At 49.3% G+C, this 20121-nt stretch overlaps 1 protein-coding gene across 1 annotated transcript in view; it reads left to right on the top strand.

Annotated features, from left to right (window-relative positions):
- The window catches only part of LOC143435316 (collagen alpha-1(XIII) chain-like), a 42884-nt gene that overhangs the window by 11831 nt on the left and 10932 nt on the right, over positions 1–20121 (top strand). The window contains exon 2 of the mRNA XM_076917227.1: positions 5997–6066. Within this exon, the coding sequence (XP_076773342.1) occupies positions 5997–6066 (70 nt within the window). The remainder of the gene's footprint in view (positions 1–5996; positions 6067–20121) is intronic.

The following is a 20121-nucleotide window of genomic DNA, read 5'->3' as shown; positions in this document are numbered from 1 at the left end:
CCACAAAGCCCCACAGAGAATAGATTATTCACTGGAGTCTGTGCCCGCTCCAGGTAGTCCCAAGGGCTGGTAGGAGCCATACGATTATTTATCAAAATTAATTATTATGTGACATTTTTCTTCTAAAATGCTTATCACTATGGGTAGTGTAGATTGCTTAATATGGGTCGTTAAAAAAAATTCAGCCAAGTGATGGTAGTGAATACCTTTAATCCAAACACTTAGGTGACAGAGGCAAGGGATCTCCATTAGTTTGAGACTAACCTGGTCTAGAGTAAGTTCCAGGATGGCCAAAGCTACACAGAGAAACCCTGTCTCAAAAAAAAAAAAAAAAAAAAAAAAAACTAACTAAATAAATATGTACATAAATAAGTAAGCAAATAAATAAATCTTTTTGAGAGATGACCTGTAACTTGCTTTATAGGTTAGCCTTGAAATCACAAAGACAGCTTGGTTCTGTCTCCATCACCAAGCCTGGTCTCAAATATTTTTGAAATAGGGTTTCATGTAGCCCAGGTTATCTTCAGACTTGGTATGTAGCTGAGAATGATCTTGAACTTCTGATCCTATTGCCTTCTGAGTATTTGGGTTAGAGGCGTGGACCACTGTACCCAGTTTATTGCCTCCTGGAAATTTAACCCAAGGTTCTGTACGTGCCTGTTATATGCACATGTTCCATGGAACCGTGTACGTGTTAGTATTTTGCAAACAAAGCTATACCCCACCCACTTTGTTTTGTTGTTTTGTTGACATCTTGTGGGGGACAGTCTCATCTTGTAGCCCAGGCTAGCCTCCAAGTTGCAGTGATCCTCCTGCCTCTACCTTCTGTGTGCTAGAATTATAGACATACGCCTACTGCACCTGGCTTTTTAATTTTTCTTTCTAGCACAGAGGATGTCAACCACTACCTCATGCATACCCCAGGCAAACACTTCATGCCACAGAGCTACAGCCTAGCACAGGAAGGTGTCTTTCTCGGCTGCTGGTGATCATCCCTGATGCTTGTTCTTTTGCTGCCCTGTTTACCTCGGCACCTGGGCAGTTGACAGGAGGTGACGTCTTATTTTGTAGCCTCCGCCTGAGGGCAGACACTGGAGTGACAGTCACACTGGGCCCCTGGCCTCACTCCCCTCTGTTGCCATCTGGACTCATGTGTAACAGATGCATGGATTGGGCAGGCGCCTGGTCCCTTTAAAGGTCCTGAGCTAGGACACTGGGAGTGGGAGTGACTGGCCCCTAAACCCAAGCTGGGGCTCTAGGGAAGCAAGTGGCTGCCTGGCATCTTCCCTTTGATACTGACACCGGTGTTTTAATAGCTGTTGTGACCCATCAGGCCGGTGATGTTTCAGCGCTGGCCACACAGGGCATTCCAGGAGGCCCTGGCTACCAGCCAGGAGAGCAGAAGGGCCCCCTCTGTGTAGAGTGCCGGAGTCCACCCCCACAACTAGGACTGCAGAGTGCCCCACCCACCTCCAGCCTTAGTCTGGAGTCTCTCACTAGGGCCTCCAACTCTGATACCAAGAGGCCAGAGCTAGGAAGTTAAGCAACCAATGCTGGCCACTTGGAGGGTGTGCCTTGGTGACCTGGGTCACTCATTCCCATCTGAGAGGGGTTGGCAGGCACACAGCACCTGACTGAGTGAGTCACAGCCCACCGCAACAGGGCCTGAGTCAAGCTTACTGTGAAGTCTGATTTGTAAATAGCCGGGGGTTACTGAATGTCAGGAACTGGGCGCACGGTGATGAAGAACACAGAGCACATGGTTCCTCTTCCTGTAGAATTTACCTTCTGTTGGCAAAGGGGAGGCAATAAAGGAGAGAGGAAAATATAAAGGAGAAAATGAAGTAGGGAAGGGGACAGGAAGCAAGGAGGGTCTCATCAGGAGCACGCCCAGTGGACAACTAGAAAAAGAACATTCTAGAAAGGGAGCAATCACTAGTGCAAAGTCCCTGGGGTAGGGGAAAGCCTGGAGAGATCGTGGCTCTAGCAATGGTTGAGAATGGGGCTGCTGGGCCCAGGTTGGATCTAGGGTGTGGGCAGAAGGTTACCAAGGTCACTGAGGTCCAGTTGTGTCTGGAGCCGGCGGTGGCACTGGGGCTGGGGAAAGGGCTCTGATGCTCCATGTCTACAAGTCAGGATGGAGGTGTTTGCTGGCTGAGTGAGGCAGGGGGAGAAACTGAGCTGGCTCTGAGGGACATGTATGAGAGGGACAGGCTGCAGGCTGGGGGCTTGGTCTTGGGACCCTCTTCCAAGATGTCAAAGAGTCACTTGTCAGAAAAGCAGCTGGTCATACACCCCTGAGGAAGGTCCAGGCTAGAGATGGGGGTATGGGACTGTCTATGATCGTTAGAGTTGTTTAAATAAGAATAGATCCCATAGGCTCAAATATTGGAATGCTTAGTCACCAGAGACTGGAACTATTTGAAAGGATTAGAAGGATTAGGAGGTGTGGCCTTATTGGAGGAAGTGTTTCTGGGGGTGAGCTTTGAGATTTCAAAAACTCATGCCAAGCCCAGGTGCTCCCTCTCTCTTCCCCCCTCTCTCTCCCACCTTCTCTCCTCCTCCCCGCCCCCAAAATCAGGATGTAACTCTCAGTTACTTCTCCAGCACCATGCCTGCTTGCTACCATGCTTTCTTTGATGATAATGAATTAACCTTCTGAAACTCAAGCCCCCCTCCCAGTGAAATTACTTTATTAGAGTTGCTTTGGCCATAGTGTCTCTTCACAGCAATAACACTGGCTAAGGCATCCATCGATAGACAATATTGAAGGTCTTAGACCAGGCAAGGTCTTGGAGAGCCAATGTGTAGAGGACAAAGGTCAGGCCCTCGACCATGGATGGCCCTATGGCATTCGGCATTTAGGTAGTGAGTAGACAAGATGGGACTGGCAAAAGAGAAAGAGAGGGACTGGCCAGAGTGGAAGAATGGGGATGTACAAAGTGTGGCTTCCTGGGAGCCAAGTGCAGAAAGTATACAGAGGAGAAGTGTGTAAATACTGCCCCAGGTCAGGAGGACAAGGACTGACCACCAGACTCAGCGTCCCAGAGGGCTGGTCAGCCACTGGAGGGAAAGCCTCTACCAGGTGGGGAGGGGTGGAAGGTAGCCATCTGTACTGGCTGGTTTCCTGTGTCAATTTGACACAAGTTAGAGTCATCAGAGAAGAAGGAGCCTCAGGTGAGGACATGCCTTCATGAGATCCAGCTGTAAGGCATTTTCTCAATTAGTAATCAATGGTGGAGACCTCTTGTGGGTGGGGCCATCCCTGGGCTGGTGGTCCTGGGTTCTATAAGAAAGCAAGCTGAGCAAGCCAGGAAGAGCAAGCCAGTAAACAGCATCCCTCCATGGCCTCTCCATCAGCTCTTGCCTCTGGGTCTCTGCTTCCATTCCTGCCCCTGGGTTCCACCTTGAGTTTCTGCCCTGACTTCCTTCCCTTCATGATGACAAGTAAAGTAAAAGCTTTCCTCTCCAAGTTGCCTTCAGTCAAGATGTTGACCACAATACAAAGCAAACCAGGACAGACACTGTTACCAGGACAGACATTGTTGCCAGGTTCGTGGGACAGGAGTTTGAAACTTGGAGCTGGAAAAGCTGTTGAATACTTGAGCTCAGCGATCTGTTCTGTGCGGGGAGTTTGGAGGGCTGTTCTGTGTGGTGGTGTTGGGGGCTGTTCTGCGGGAGGGGAGTTTGGAGGGCTGTTCTGTGTGGGGTTGTTGGGGGCTGTTCTGTGGGGGGGGAGTTTGGAGGGCTGTTCTGTGTGGGGTTGTTGGGGGCTGTTCTGTGGGGGGGAGTTTGGAGAGCTGTTCTATGTGGGGTTGTTGGGGGCTGTTCTGTGTGGGGTAGTTTGGAGGGCTGTTCTGTGTGGGGTTGTTGGGGGCTGTTCTGTGGAGGGAGGGGCACAGAAGAGATGATGATGCCAGTGTGGACAGTGGAGGCCAGTTTGGGAAGTTTCAGAGGGAAGTGTGTGAGTTCTTCAAAGACCCTGTGTCGGTGCTGTTCCTGTGATACTTTGGACTGAGCATCTCTCTTTGGTGTCTGGTCAGCTGTGATTAAAGCACCACTAAGGTGAAACCTTTATCTCGTGGAGACAATAGAAGCTCTTTAGCTAGAGCTGAGAAAGTAGCAGTCATTAAGAAGAGCCAGCATTGTCTTTGGGGACTGTCCAGAGGGGGCCAAGGCTGCACTTCATCCTGGCAGCCAAACTTGGGTGAACGCATTAGAGTCACCCGCGTATGGCTGCCCTTGGCAACATGGGAGCTTCTGGATTCACAGAGCCAAGCATTGCATCTAAGGCTGACTACTAGCAGAGGCCAGAAGAGGCCATTGGTGAAGGTGCAGCCTCAGTTGTAGCGGAGACCCTAGGATTGAAGGGGTTATAGGGGACCCCAGGCCATTGGTAAAGGTGCAGCCTGTGGAGATGCCAGGGCCATGGGATGACCGCCAAGGACAGAAGCAGCTGTAGTGTTGAGCGGGTGTAAGTCTATGGAATTCACTGTGTGTTCTGTGAATGGCAGAGCTGGAGAAATGGAGCCTCCAGAGGGGCCTCAATCATTCCCTGTGCTACTCAGGCCAACCTCCTAGCAAGGTATGGTGGTTTAAATAGGAATGGTCCCATAGACTCATATGAATATGAATGAATATGAATGCCTGGCCCATTATTGGTGTGGCCTTTAGGAGGTGTGGCCTTGTTGGAGGAAGTATGTCATTGGGTAGACAGGCTTTGAGAATACACACACACACACACACACACACACACATGTTCAAGCTATGCTCAGTGTGGCACACAGTCTTCTTCTTAAAAATTATTTAATACCAACCCCGGGGTTTCTACCCCGCCGTAGCTCACTAAGTTCCAGGTAAAAGACACACACCTGTATGTTGTTAGAATCTACCTTCCTATTGATAACCCCGAGTTATTATTTACTGCTTTATCTGGGCTGTTCTTGACTCCTAACCAATGATGGCTTGTCCTCCCTCCTTCTGTCTTCTTTCCTCATGGTTCTTTTCCAACCCCAAGCCTGGGAAACCTCAACCCCATCTATGTCTCTTCTGCCCAGCTATTAGCTGTTGACATATTTTTTTGCCATCAGAATTAACTTGGGGCCATGGTCACAGGGGCTACTTACAGACTCCAGGTCTTGGGGGCCGTACTTAGCATGACAATAGCTAGCAAAAGACCAAACCTCAACAATCTGTAAGCCAGCCCCAATGAAATGTTTGCCCTTTTAAGAGCTGCCTTCATTGTGGCATCTTTTCACAGCAATGGAAACCTTAAGGCACAAGGCTCCCTTAAGAGCCCCAGGTAAAGCACACAGCACACTCCCCTCCTCAGAGGGGGCACACACATACTGACCTCCAGAAGCAGTCTACCATGTGCGCAGCCATTTTGCACAAACATGTTTCACTGTTGTCATGCACACGCAACTTCTTGGGGTTTGAGGTATCCCATCTCTTGGGGCCTTCCTGATTGAGTCTGTGATTCCAAAGTATGATGCAAGAGGTTTGATGAAGAGGGGTTTTTTAGGGCTGTTCTGCGCCCCCAGCCCACCATCACCCACCCTTGTCCTCTTGCCTAGGCTAGCCTTGTGGGGATGAGTAGAACAGAAGGCTTTGTCCCTGCACAGGTACCCAGCTGGAGGAGGAAAACAGTAGCCAGGAGTTAAGGAACATGTGCCATCAAGTCACCATAGGAGACTAGTTTATAGGGCCCTAGGCAGAGCCTGCTGTAGATATCAGACACTACAATGACCATGAGAAGCCTTATCCTGTATCTTGTCTTCTATGTGAGGATCGTTTGAGAGCTCTTCGAAGACTATCAGGACTGTTCATGTGGACCATGGAGGACCATGAGCTGCCAGGCTTTTTCCCCTTGACCCCTGACCCCTGACCCTCGCACCCTTGGTTGGCCCCTCCCCCCATGCACTTCCGTTCATGCTGGATTTTCAAGGCTGTAGCTTTATGAGCTCCTGATGATTGTTCTTTGTCTTTTTGTGCAGAAATGGAAGTTCTACTCACGCAGGCGCCGGGAGGCCCCGAAGATGCCTCCAGGATGTAACTGCCCACCAGGTAAGGAGCCCTGCAAATGATTGAGGTCACACCGGCGATCTTGGCCAGGTACCACCTCTCAGAAGTCCTCCTTGTATTACTGCCCAGCTAGGCTACCACCTCTCATTTGGTTACTTTCCATCTTCTCGTGCATGCGGCTGCTTGTCTTTCATCCTTCCCTCCATCCCTCCTTTCTTCCATTCCTCTCCCCCTCCACCCATTCATACACCATCTACCATTCATTAATCTCGGCCCACACCCATTCATTAATTCCTCTGCACACCCGGCAGTCTCTGAAGTGATTACGTTGAAAGTGATATGGTTTGGTGGATGTCACCACGTTCTGAAATTCATGACAGAGGCCGAGGGAAAATCAGCCCAGCAAATATGGGACCTCATCATAGCACACCACTGTGGTATCTTCAGTTCCTTAAGGCACCATAAGTATACAAGAATATCTGTCGGATGGATGGATGGATGGCCCTGTGGTGCTGAACGTATAGCCTGGATTCAAATTCTGCTTTGGCTATTTTCTGATCTTGCATGAGTAGATCTGGGATGCCACGGAGCCTTGTTATACAGTCTACTCCTCAACTGTCTCCCTCTGTGTTCAAAGCTGGGCACAGAGTGCCTGGTCAGTGCAGACTTCATATTTGGTGTTGGGTTCAAGTGCACTGTCACCCGTGAAAAACATTGGTATGTGTGTGTACGAAAGACTCCTCAGGCTTCTGACCATGTTCATTAAGCTAATGACAGATGGTGAATTGTCACTGTTTGCTTGAGTAACTGGACTCAGCTATAACCCTTTGAAGGAACAGAAAGAAAAAGATTTTAGAGCGACAGAGAGACGTACTTACATAATTGCTAGAGGCCTTGCCCTGTTCAGGATCTCCTAGTGCATACTGAAGCTTCTTAGGTAACTATGGAGGGCAAATGGCCCTTGGAAAGGCTGCCTCTGAGCTCCGGGGAAGGTCCTCCCCTGGCTTCAGAACCCCCTAGAAACCCTCCACAGGTTCCGTGAGCCAAGGAAGACAGTCGGGCAGATGTGTGTTATTCGACTTTTTCCTTGCTGTGACCAAATGCCTCTCAAGAAGCACTTTAAGGGACAAAGGGCTTGTTTTGCCTCACAGTAGGAAGAAGTACAGTCTATCATGATGGGCAAGGCTCGATCACAGACTCAGTCCCTGTCTGTGGCAGCAGTGACTGCTTGGTCACATCTCAGCAGAGCGGAGAGGGAGCAAAGTTAGTTCTCAACTTGCTTTTTTGTCTTTTCCTTCTTTTAGTCATTCTAGTCTGTGGGATGAAGCCCAGGGAGGGTCTGCCCTCATCAGCTGAGCCTCTGGAAATGCCTTCACAGATACACCCAGAGATTCCCACTCCCCTACCTTCATGATTCTAAACCCACTAGACAGTGATAACTAGCCAGCCTGCTACACACACACGTGCAGTGGAGGTTCATGGCGGCCAGGTGTGAATGGGCTGGTGCGCTATCCAGATGTGAGGCTGTCATAAGGGTCACTGGTCCCATCACAAGCTACTTGCCTGGATTAATTAAAAAGGTGTCCAGAGCCCTAGGAAGCCAGCTCTTCTCTCTGGGCTCAAGAGATTGGGCCCTGAAGTCCAAGAAAGCTTTCTGCTAGATGCATGTGCTGCCAAGGTTAACAAGCTGAGGCACCAGTAATGGTGGGGTGATAGGCTCTGGACAGGTTTCTGGGGATACACAAGTTCTGTGTGACTGTGTCTGTTGTCTTAGACAGGAGTGGACCTGTGGAAGACAGGTTTGAATTCTGTCTCTGCCATTTGCCAGCTGAGTAGACCCCTTCAGAGTTGTGATCTTTTCTGCACCTCATTTGCTTTGTTTGAAACAAGGATAAAGGCCACCCGACAAATATGTGGGAGAGATCAATGGGCTTGTTATCTGACTTGTTATCTTTGCCATGAAGCATCATCATCACCACCACCACCACCACCACCATCATCATCATCATTTATTTCCCCAGCTGTCTCTTGTCTGTCAATGATATACCAAAATTCTTTTCTAAACTGCCATATCCTGGCATTGGGGGCAGTGTTGGCTGCATGTTCAAGGCCATGGTAGTCACCTGCCCCTGCTGACTAGGGAAAGCAAAGGCATCCCACCCATAGTGAAAGAATTTCCTTGATAGGAACCTCACACCTCCTCTACCTAACAGCCATTCCTGTCACTATCCCCAGGTGAGCACCTACTGTGTGCAGACAGTATGCACTTCATATGGGGGGGTAACTTCTCTCAAGACGCTAAAACAATGGCTGGGAATGTAGAGTACTTGCCTAGCATGCATGAAGCCCTGGCTTCCATTCCTACTGTATATGTATGTGTATGTGTATGTATGAGTATGAACAATATAATATAATATATATATATATATATATATATATATATATTCCTAGCATATATTCCTACCTGATTTATATATATATATACACACATACGTACATACATATATATGTGTACATATATATACATACACATCCATATATATATATATATATACACACATATATATATATATATATATTATATATATATAATCTATCCAGTGTGATGGCTTTTTTTCTATAATTCTAGCACTGGATCAGGGGTTCAAGGCCATCCCCTGCTTCATAGTGAGTCAGAGAGGCTAGCCTGAGACTCATGACATGAGACCCTCTTGTGAAGAACAAAACAGAACTCATGGTCAAAAGAGGAATTGAGCATTCAAGATTCTTGCAAGTCCTCAGATGGGTCAGGAAAGCCCTCCCTGACCCCTACCTGTGCTTGAGTCCTTCAGTTTAGGTCACTGTCTCGGGGTCAGAGTTTACAAATCTCTCCATAGCTCCTGATTGTATATTGTAATTGTAAAATAGACAAACAGAAAGGATTACACACTATTCTCCTACTGGCACTTAATATTGTCCCTGTATACAGTAGGTGCTCAATGGTTATTCATAAACAAGTGGTTTATTAATCATATTAATTTAATCATTTATTAATCTTTCCCATAGTTCACCCACCATTAATATACTTCACATGTGTTACTCTGCACTATACCTCTAGGCTTACCTGCCCTAAAATTCTCTCTGTTGGTCACAGCAAGTAAACAACACTTTCTTTCTGCCTACAGTGGCTAATGGATCAGATCCTACAGCTCCAAACCCATGCCTGCCCCTTTTGGCTTTTTGGTTAAGAGAATCCAAAGCTGGAGTCCTGCGTTGGGTGTGCTCTTCCCTGTGGCAGCCCTGGGTCCCTGGGCAGCATCCAGAAGGCTCAGGACTCACAATCGAGGGCAGAAAACCTGCCTCCTTCCCTTCCTACACTGACCTTGCCAGCATCCTCCTGAGATCCTCCCTGCCCCAAAATAGCTCTCCCCCAGCATCCTGCCACAGACACTGTTTGCCAGGGCAGTGATGGGCTCACAGGCTCAGGGCAGGATGCCAGAGGTCAAGCCTGAGGGAGGAGGGCCAGAAGCTGAGAAATGGGTGTGGACCCTTTGCAAAGCACACTGAGTAGCGGGGAGGGTCCTGAGAACAGATATACATACCCTGGAATTTCCTAGACCACTTGAAGCCAGTACAAAGACCAGGGAAATTCATACATTCTCTGTCTTACTAACAAATAAGAAATGGGACAATATAGGCTCCGGCTGGCAAGGAAACAGCTCCTTCAGGAGCGCTGTCGTTGTTGTGCTGGGGCTGGGTGGGGCTGGAGACAGGAGTGCCGCTGTGGGACCCATCTCCTCTGCCTTAGACTGGTCTCTTAGCAGACTGGGAGGATAGAGCCATGAATATCACTCTGGAAGGTTCAGGCAGCAACAGTGGGAATGCAGGGTGATGTAGTTCTTGCCAGCCCCAGTACAGGCACATGCATAGAAGAGGGGTGGAAGGGGAGAAGAAAAGATGATTTGGCCAGGCCAGTGGATGGGGCCACAGCCACCACCGAGAGGTTCAGACATTCTGTGAGGAACACTGTGAGGTACCGAAGAGCTCTGAGAGGTCTGGAACACAGGGCAAATGTCACCTAGGAGGTGACCTTTGCAGTTTACCATAGAGAACGAAGAAAGCAAGCTAGAGGGTACACACAGTAAGGCTACAGGCTCACCTGCTGCCATGACCAAAGTCTAAGTAAAGGGACTTCAAGGGTAAATGCCTTTCACTGAGTGTGTCACAGGAACATGGTGCAGGGCAGGGAGGTGGCTCTGCTGTCTGTGTCCTGTCATTTTTTCTCTGAAGTATGCCAGGTTCTTGGGCTTTTGCCAGCATGAAGGGAGGGGGGGATGGCTGGGGAGTAGATGGTCGGAAGTTGAGGAAGAGCCATGCTCCAATCTTGTTCACCTACCTCTGGCAAGACCTTAGTAATGGGATAGCACAGAAAGCCAGACTTCTACTAGGCAGTTTATGTACAGACAAGCCTTTTAAACACCATGCCTTTACTGTCAGCGCTGGGGAGGCAGAAGTAGGAGGATCAGGGGTTCAAGACCAGCCCTTGTCTCAAAAAGGCAATAAGTAAATCTGTATTTCCATGAAGGTAGGAGAGACAACACTGAAGATCCACCAACAGATCACAGGATGTTGTAGGGAACACACAGAACAAAAGCTTCGAGGAGAAGGGGGAGTTAGGTACATCTGGAGCGGACCAGCAGTTTAAGGAACTTGGAGCCCTGAGTGGTGATAGGAAGCAGATGAGCAGGGATGGGGTAGAAAGAGAGCTGCAAAGAGGCAGGCTCTGTCCGGATACTGTTTATGTGGGGGGTGATTGACAGCTTGTTACTCACTTTCCTTCTCTGATGAGACAGAAGCAGCTTAACAGTGGAGAGTTTTGGTTTGTCTCACAGTTCAGGATTACACAGTCCCTCAGGGTGGGGAAAGCCTGGCAGCTAAAGAGGTTTGGTGGCACCAGGAATGGGAGTGACTGCCTGTTCACATGGCATTGGCCCAAACATGGAGAGAGCAGAAGTATCAAAATGGGCTGTAATACCCAAGGCCCACTCCCTACTAAATCACTTCCTTTAGATAGGTCCACGTCCTGAAGGTTTCACAACCTCCCCAAACATCATCATTTGCTGGCGACCAAGTGTTTAAACACTGGGGACACTTCACATCCAAACCAGAGCCAGTGCTGGATCATCTTGCATCCAGAGTAGCAGAACGTGTGGTAATCACTTAATGTCTGCTTAGCAGAAGATGTGGTAATCGCTTAGTAATGTCTGCTGTGGGTGCAGAAATGGTGACTAGCTGCATCTTGCTCTCAGGCTGTGCTTTCCCACAGAGCATGAATGTAGCATCAGGGAAGGTTTGGGGAGGAAGGATGTGGTCCAGTCCAATGTGTACTTCAGAACAATAAGTTGTTGTGCTGTGGATGATGCCTCCAAGGCAGGAACAGCCCCTTCCAGCACCAAAACTTGTGATCCTAGGAATAGGACTTTGTCTTCTCATGACCCCTTATTTGTGCCTGGCTCGGGAAAGTGCGCCTCCACCACCACCCCAGCCTTGGTTATTTTCCATGGGTGGTGACAGCTGCTGCCACACACCCTAAACCTTTTCTTTGGCCAGGCCTACCCTGTTTGTTTTCTGGCTCCCGATTGTTACCCCAAACAGCCAAAATGGGTAGAGCCTGTGGCCAGGGCTTTGGTCTCAACTAGGTTCCTGTCACCACCTCTGAGTGGCAGCAGAGCAAATCCACAGCCAAGGGCCCTCTCTTCAAGGCTTTTATTTCAGTTTTAGCTTAACCAAGAAATGGTAGACTAGAGACCAGAGGATCTTCTGGCACGATTGCAAAAGATGAGTGTAGAGTGGGCGGTTGTACCAGGGAGATCATTCAAACTAGAGAGGTGCTATCTTCCGGAAGCTCCAAAACTCTGCTGAGCCTGCAAATAATTGCCAGGTTACTCTGAGTCATCTTAGGTCCTGAAGCGATTCCCCTGAGCTCAGCTAGTAAGGAACACTACTAGTGCTTGCTGACACCATTGATATTCAAACTTGCCCTGCTTCTGCAGCAGCCTGAAGGTTGTGGCTGCCCTGCACTCATAACCCAGTGCTACGCCTGCTTTCTGTCTCTACCCTGAGCTCTGCCAGCCTCCTGCTATTCCTCTGTTCTATCAGTAAACCTGGGCTGAAACTGCTGGACCCTGCATCTCCCCTGCATCGCCCTGCCTTCTGCCTGCCGCCTTCTGCTTCTTCTCTTACGTCTACCCTGCTGTGCTCTTCAGTCCTCCCATCCTGCAGTATCACCCCTTCCATCCATCATCTCCCACCTCAGCCCTGTCCCTTACTTCTTCTGTGTGATCATGTTGAATACCTGGTGCATGTTCAGTTAAGTGTCTCTAACACGAATCATAAACAGACCCAGAGGCCCACGCCTGCTGTGGTTTCTCCTAGGCTACAGTCACTAGCTCGTTAGCTGTCTGATGTGAGCGCTATAGAGGTTTGAGAGCAATATCAGCATGGGGATGATAAAGTGGGAGCCCTTTTGATGGGTTCCCAGCCTGGGAGATGCTCTGCCAGCCAATCAATCATGCTGGCGGCCTCCTCAGCACTGCACAGCCATGCCTCATAGGCTATTCTTCTACAGGGGATGCACAGCTTCAGTCAGCATCTTCCCCCACATCAGGTCTCCCCCAAATTCTGCAAGTTACCCAATATTTAAGCAGGTTTTAACAAATGTACATGTGCGCATGCGCACCCCCCTCACGCACGTGCCTGTACGTGAATGCACGTGTGCGCATGCGCACCCATACTTGCAGGCACGTGCGTGTACATGAATGCATGCGCCGTGATGTGGAAGTCACAGGGCAATTTGCAGAGATCAGTTCTCGCCTTCTACCACATGGGTCTCGGGGTTCCAGACTCGGGTAATCAGTCTTGATCACGGCCCTTACCTGCTGAGCCATTTTGCTGAACTTAGGACAGCTCTTGGAGGACGTCTTTCCCTCCTCACATCCCATCAGTCACAAGTGCCACTGAAGGATAGCCTGGTGACCCACGGCTATAATTCTGTAGCATTGGCACTCAGGGAGAATTGCTGCAAGTTGGAGACCATTCCAGGCTGATGGTGAGTTCTAAGCTACTGAGTGAGACAGTACCTCAAAGAAAAAAAGAACCATTGGTTCCATTGTTGATCTTTCCCTATCCACATGCACCGCTTTGTCCAGACTATGCCACTATGTGACACCTCATGTACTGCAGGAACCTACTACCTGCCACTCCCCCACCCACATCACACAGAAGCCAGATGGTGTTTTTAAGGTTAACGCGCAGCTCTCGCTAACCCAGACTTCAGCATCCCACGTGACCCTTAGGATAGCGACAAATATCCGCAGTATCCTTAACCCTTGTCCTTCATGCATTCCCAGCAAGCCCCTGGGGACATTTGTATTCCTGATGACCTGACCACTCTTGAGAGTGGTGAGGCTGTGGAGCCCTGGCCACCTGGAACAGGGATGCCGGGCCTCAGAGATGACCAGCCCAGAAAGCAGGTGCAAAGTTAAGATGTTTCCTTATGTCAGTCCCAGCCCTATGGACCCTGAGGAGGTTGGCTTTTAGTGTGGAAAGGGCTCTGTGCTACAGAAGCCCTCGAGTAGCATCTCCTGTCCCGCTCATAGAGAGGAAGGTCAGCGTGGGAGAGCCCCAGCAGCCCACAGCTTTTGAGTGCCTAGCTGCAAGAGTGCAATGTCTGCTCTTTTCCCCTCTGTTCTTGGCCTATTTTAAGGCCTCTGGGGGAATCCGCTGAGGCTCATTTCATCACCATTTCTTCCTGAAAGCATTTCCAGATTCCCTAAACGGTACTGATACTGTGTTTCTCCTAGATCACTTCTGATAATGTCCACCTGGGTGGTTGTAGAGATTTGTAAGGAAATAAAAATTACAAAATAGAAAGTACTAGGGAAAAAAGCCCAGAAAGCTTGTTCCAGATCCTGAAGGACTCAGGTAGCTTTCTGTCTCTGGACCTTGGCGCGTGCGTGCATTCCTGCGCGCGTGTGTGTGTGTGTGTGTGTGTGTGTGTGTGTGTGTGTGAAGAGTGGATGATGGTGAGCCCTAACTTGTCAGCATTTGGTGAAGGGAAGGCGTGCCTGGCTCCCCTCCTAGGCATGACCTGGAGAAGTACGCATGTGTATGACAGCAGCTCTCTACCAAGTCTCTGAAGAGAAAAGTGCGCATGCGTGGGAGAGGAAACGCTTGCTAGGCCCCACCGTGCCTGCTGCAAGGTAAAGGACAGGAGAGAGGGCAGCTATGATCTGACAAGAGAGTGTCCAGAGATGTCAGAGTATTACAGTGTAACACTGGCATCAAAGAGATGGCATCTACAGAGAATATGAGTCAGCTGGACCTATATCCAATCCGTTCCAGGGATGGATCTTATGATACAATATAAAATAAATGGCAGGAGGGGGCTTACAATAGTAGGTATTTATATAAAGTCAGAAACTGCACAGTGTACATAGGTGTATGTCATAAATGTGTAACTATTTCATGTAACCCAGTGTTGTGACTTAACACCTGGAATCTTAGCGAGTGGAAGGCAGAAACAGGATTACAAATTAGGATCTTCTGGGTCACAGAGTGATTTTTAAAGCTAGCCTGTACAATTTGGGGAGACCCAGTCTCAAAAAAATAATAAATAAATGTGTATCATGATAAGTCTCAGACTCTGGCAAAGGGGGGACATGGTAGGAACTGAAGACCCCAGGAACTCAGTGTTTAGAAGACTGTTTAGCTGGGTGCTAAATATTCCAGAGCTCTTACCTAAGTATTTTCTTATTTTTCTATTTAAATTGTACAATTCCCTGGCTGTGGTGGCCCACGCTTTTAATCCCAGCACTTGGGAAGCAGAGGCAGGCGGATTTCTGATTTTGAGGCCAGCCTAGTCTACAGAGTGAGTTCCAGGACAGCCATGGCTATACAGAGAAACCCTGTCTCGAAAAATAAAACAAAAAATTGTACAATTTGACATTTTTTTAGTATAGTTGCAGAGTTCTGTCTTTATCTTTGCAACCAATTTTAGGACATTCTTATCACCATGAAAAGAAGCCTTTTTGTTCAGTCCTTCATCATTCTTCCCCCCTCCCCCCTCAGCTCTCCTTACCTGTGCCTCCTTCCTGCCACTGTGGATTTGATGTAATATTTTTTCAAGGTTTAGCCACATTGTAGCCAATGTCAGGACTTCCCTTGCATGGTTTTTAAGTCTCTTTGGTTAGCTGAAATATTTCAAGATAAAACATTGATTATCCAAGGGTTGACTAGAGAATATTACTGGATTAGTGGATATTATTAATAATTACTCCCTTGGGATCCTCTAACAAGCATGATATGTGTGTCCATCTTGGGGCTTGGGTTCTGTTTCCACCTTGGGCTGGTGACGCCAGGGGACAAATTGGGCCTGGGTTCAGCAGACCCCCAACATGGGCCCCCTTCTGCCCCACCCATCTTCTTCTGCTCAGGATTACTACCTCTAAGGTTCTGAATTCTGTACCATCCTCCAGGCACAGCTGGTGCCTCTGCCTCCTGGATTGCTTATAGATGCCTTTCAGTGGTGCTTTGAACCCACGTGAGGGAACAGCCAGCCAGTCTCCCAGCACAGTGTGGTCCTTGATGTCTGTGAGCGTCAGTCTCCATTGTCGAGACAAAGATACCGAGACCTGCCAGTAGCCTAGGATGCAGTAGTCAATGAGTGCAAGGGCCTGCTTGAGTGTCTTTGGCTGGCCCATCATATGAGAGGATGGTCCTGTGAGTGCTATGCTGTCTATAGAATGTTGCTTGCCTGGCAGTGGCAATGGGTAGCAATGGGAGTGAGGGCTCATACCTCCAACACCATGCATTCCAATCTCAGAACCCCAGTTCTACTCCCTCTTAGTCCTGGGGCTGTGAGTGAGTCCATCTCCAGACTTCATGAAAATGGGAGAATGTGACAGTACAGAACCTTTGGGGTTGCCGGTGTCAGCATGGAGCCTGACAGATACTGGACTCTGAATAATTGTTGCTCTCAACAGTGGTGGCAATGTCTGATGATGATGATGATGAAGAGGAAGAGGAGGAGGGGGAGGAAGAAGGAGGAAGAAGAGGAGGAGGAAGAAGAAATTAATTAGCATGATGGTGAGGCTGATGGTGGTAGGAGTTCAAAGAAGCTTCCGGTAACACGGAGCCACAAGGAGAAGATACAGCCTTTGTCCACTTGCATCCAGCCACACGGGGTCCTGTGAGGCAGGGTTACCTTTATCACAGAATTGAGTGGAAAAACAGGGTCTAGGCTGCCCAAGCGGCTGCCAGCTCACTCCTTTCTCCTTCTCTGTACCTTTGGAGGCGAGATCATTTAGAAGGCACCGTCCGAGAGCTAGAGCATGCGAGATGTCTGCTGCTCTCCAGGATGGGATAGTGGCATTTGCCGTGGCATGAGGCACCCTTGTTGGAGTCTCGGTTCCATGACTCTAGCTCCCCAATCCTGGAAAATCTACTTTCCTCTCTGAGCTTCCATCCTTTGCATATTAATATGCTCTGACTGACAGTTCCTGACCAGCTGTGCTGTGCACATGAGCAGTATTAGGGAGAGGAGACTCAGCTACATCCCAGCTATTAGTAGAAGATAGACTGTAGGTTGCCATGGGAAACAAAGAAAGGATCCTGTGCTAATGAGTAAGGGTACCAGTTGACACCTCCATCGGAGTTCACTGATGCTGATTAGCTAGGCTGGGGGCTTTGAGGTCCTGGCCTATGAAGAAAGACCCCCCCTTTTCTTTACCCTCCAGCTACAACATGACCTGGGGGCCTCTGGAGGACAGGGTATCCTCAGAGGCCATCTCCCTACCCTTCTTCCTGAAGACCTACTATTCACACAGAGGCCATGGGCCAAGTTCTCAACAGCAATTTGTTAGGATGGGTGTGATGGTGTTTTTGTAGAACCCCTTTGTCTTAGAACATCTGAGAGTCACAGGGACCAGTTTGACAGCTCGCTGTGGGTGAGCTCACAAGTGAGTCTCTTTGTTCATTGAGCTCCTACCTGGAGAGATCAGTGGGGGAAATGCCTGGAGAACAGAAAAGCCATTTTGTCCCACAACTGAGGAAGGACCAGCACCTGTTAGGAATCCACAGGTGTGTGTCACATTTACCTGCTGGGAGCCTTAGACCCTGCAGTGTGAGGGCAGAAATTATAGCCAATGCAGCATGAGTTCCTTCCTGCCACCCACGCACCCAAACCCATCAGGACACTACAGGAGTGCATGGCTGGACTCGACCTGCCTATGTACTCTTGGAGCTCTAAGCTGGCTGCGAGCAACCTGTGAGCAGCACTGGCAAATTACCCAGGCCAGTCTGTGGAGACAGAGTGGATCCAGGATATGCTCGATGCTTCTGTAGCAGACACCCAGATAGTCAGTCCTTCTTGTGCTCAACAGGGTTTAGCAGGTACAAATCAGAGGCAGAGATAGGCCCTTTTAAGTGTGGAGAGGTGATTTGGACGTCTGCATACCATGTGCATGCCTGTCTGCTGCTCACAGAGGAGAAAAGGCACCATTGGATCCCCTGGAACAAGAGTTAAAGCTATCCGTGAGCTGCCATATAGGTGCCGGGAACCAAACCTGGCTTCTATGGAACTGCAGCCAATGTCTGCCCTTAACTGCTGAGCCATCTCTCTAGTCCCTCTTGCAAGGGGATCAGGAAAAACCTCCAGGAAGAAGCAACAGTTGAAGCAAGCCTTGAAAGACAAGACAGATTGCAGTCATATGGGGCTGGGGTACCGCACAGTGGTGGAGTATGTGGCCCGGACCACACAGACATATTGGATGTTGGAAGAGACAGGCTGTGGAGGGAATTGGAGACCATCTTGGGAAGTGACTGTCATTTGGTTGGCAGTGGGATCCAGAGGACGTCTCTGAGGAGGGATGAGACATGGCCCAGTTGTAACTATAGAAAAGAGCAAGAATGAGAAGAAGCAATATGAGCAGCCAGCAAGAGGCTACGAAAGAAGATGAGCCTGGTGGTACATGCCTGGAATCCTAGCACTCAGGAGGTGGAGGCAGGGCATCAGGAGACATCTTGAATCAAATAGGAAGCTTGGGGCCAGCCTCAGCTACATAAGACTGTCTCAAAAACAAAACAAGACTCTGAGGGTCCCACCAGAAGAAGATCTGGCATATGGGAGAGATGACAAGATGGTGAGGGGACTTCAGAGAGAGAACTGGCAGGCGTTGGTCACCTGTTAGGTGTGGGCGAGGAAGCCTGAGTAGCCATGATTCTTGTGGTATCTATTTAACTATGACTACTTCCTACTTCTTGCTCTAAACACACCACTGATTCTATTCTAGTCCATCACCCTGTGATGTAGGCTATGCAAAGCTGAAAAAACTGAGGCCCAGCGTCACAAGTTATGAGATGACCCAAGTGCGTAGCTAAACTCGGAACCAGGCTGAGGCCCATAACACAGCATGGAAGCACCTTTGCCCTCAGGGGAGAGGGAATAGAATGGGGGAGCCAGAGAGGGAGGTTATGGGGCTGGATTTGGAGCAAGCTGGAGGTCAGGGTTAGGGAATGCAGCAAGCACAGGTAGAGATGCTGGGGGTCATGGGGGGCAGATGTTCCGGGAGAGAAAATGGTCTAAAGCAGCTGTCAGCTGAGGACCCACAGCCTCACTCAGTGTGGGCTTCATTTCTCGTTTACGTTCCTGTTCGCGAAGCCATTCACAAGCAGGGGTCCAGGGCCATGTCTATCCGCAGAAGTTATGGCACTCACACCAGGTTGCAGAAGCAAGAAGCTCCCCGCTATGACTCAGCGGAGAGCACCTTGTTGGTCATGGCCAGCTCTGCCCCTACAGGGTCCCCAGGGAAGGCTCCCACAGTGACACTAAAGGAACTCTCTCTGGGTCCAGGGGCCTCCTATGCTCAGGAGATTACAAGGGACCACAGGCAGGGTGCATCTAGCACATTGGCATAGCTCCCAACTCTGCTCAGCTTCCCTCATTGTCCCCACTTCCAGTCAGAGTCCCTGCTGACCTCTGACCTCAGCTGCTCCCACTTCCTTCAGTCATCCCGGCATCTTTGTGGCCTCTGCTGGTGGCTAGTGTGCACCTTGCCAGCTCATTACACCCTCTTATCTTTCTGAGGTCGTGACTCTCACTAGAATCTTTGTCTCCACGAAGACCACCTTAAACCCCAGTTGGGAGGGAGGAAAGTCTAGTCTGGCACTCACTATAGCATGCCCAGTGGGTATAAGCAGATGTCAGCTACCTACTTAGTATCTTATCACAAGCTGGCATCAGGGAGGGTCGGGGAGGGGAAGGCAGGGCCTGGATGTCCTGGAGGCAGCATGTGCAAGCAGACTGGCTGTGTGTACTCCAGAGTTGCACCCTGATGTGGAAGAGGGCCTCATAGCTGCACATCCTGGTGGTGGTCCAGGGAACTGTGTCCTTTCTGGTTAATTGAGGCTTCACTGTCTGGTACCCAGCAACACCTCTTTTCTTATTTCTCCTTCACCAAACTAGAATCAGAGCAAGAGAACTGACTTTGGGAGATCCACTAAATTCTAGAACAATGCTTGCCCTCAACCTTCCCAGTGCTGTGACCCTTGAATACAGTCCCTCATGCTGTGCTGACCCCCAAACATAAAATTATTTCGTTGCTACTTTATAACTGTAATTTTGCTACGGTTATGTATCATAATGTAAGCATCTGTGTTTTCTGATAGTCTTAGGCGACCCCTCTGAAAAGGTCATTCAACTCTGAAGGGGTTATGGTGCATAGATGAGAATCTGTTATGGAAGAATCCAGCTCCCAGCCTTGTCTGGCTCAGTGTAACTTGCTAGGTCCTCCCCCCAGTTTGGTTGGGGAAGGATCAGGGGCTACCCAAACTGCTCATTAGGAGATGGGAGTGATGACAGAGTAATGCTGCCTTCATTCTGGCTCCAAATAGCCCTTCTGGCCAGTATGGAGGAGGGACCCTCCCCCCCAAGTCCCACAGGGATCCACAGAGCACAAGCCTCTTCACAGATGTGGACTTCTGACTGTGAACACCAGGTGGGCATCAGAGGTCATCTCAGGCAGGACAGGACCATGATAAGGCCTTTCTTCAAAGGATGTC

Source organism: Arvicanthis niloticus, chromosome 20 (assembly GCF_011762505.2).
Source record: "Arvicanthis niloticus isolate mArvNil1 chromosome 20, mArvNil1.pat.X, whole genome shotgun sequence".
Lineage (NCBI taxonomy): Eukaryota > Metazoa > Chordata > Mammalia > Rodentia > Muridae > Arvicanthis > Arvicanthis niloticus.
The sequence above is the reverse complement of the archived record's forward strand: the minus strand, read 5'-3'. Positions and strand labels throughout refer to the sequence as shown.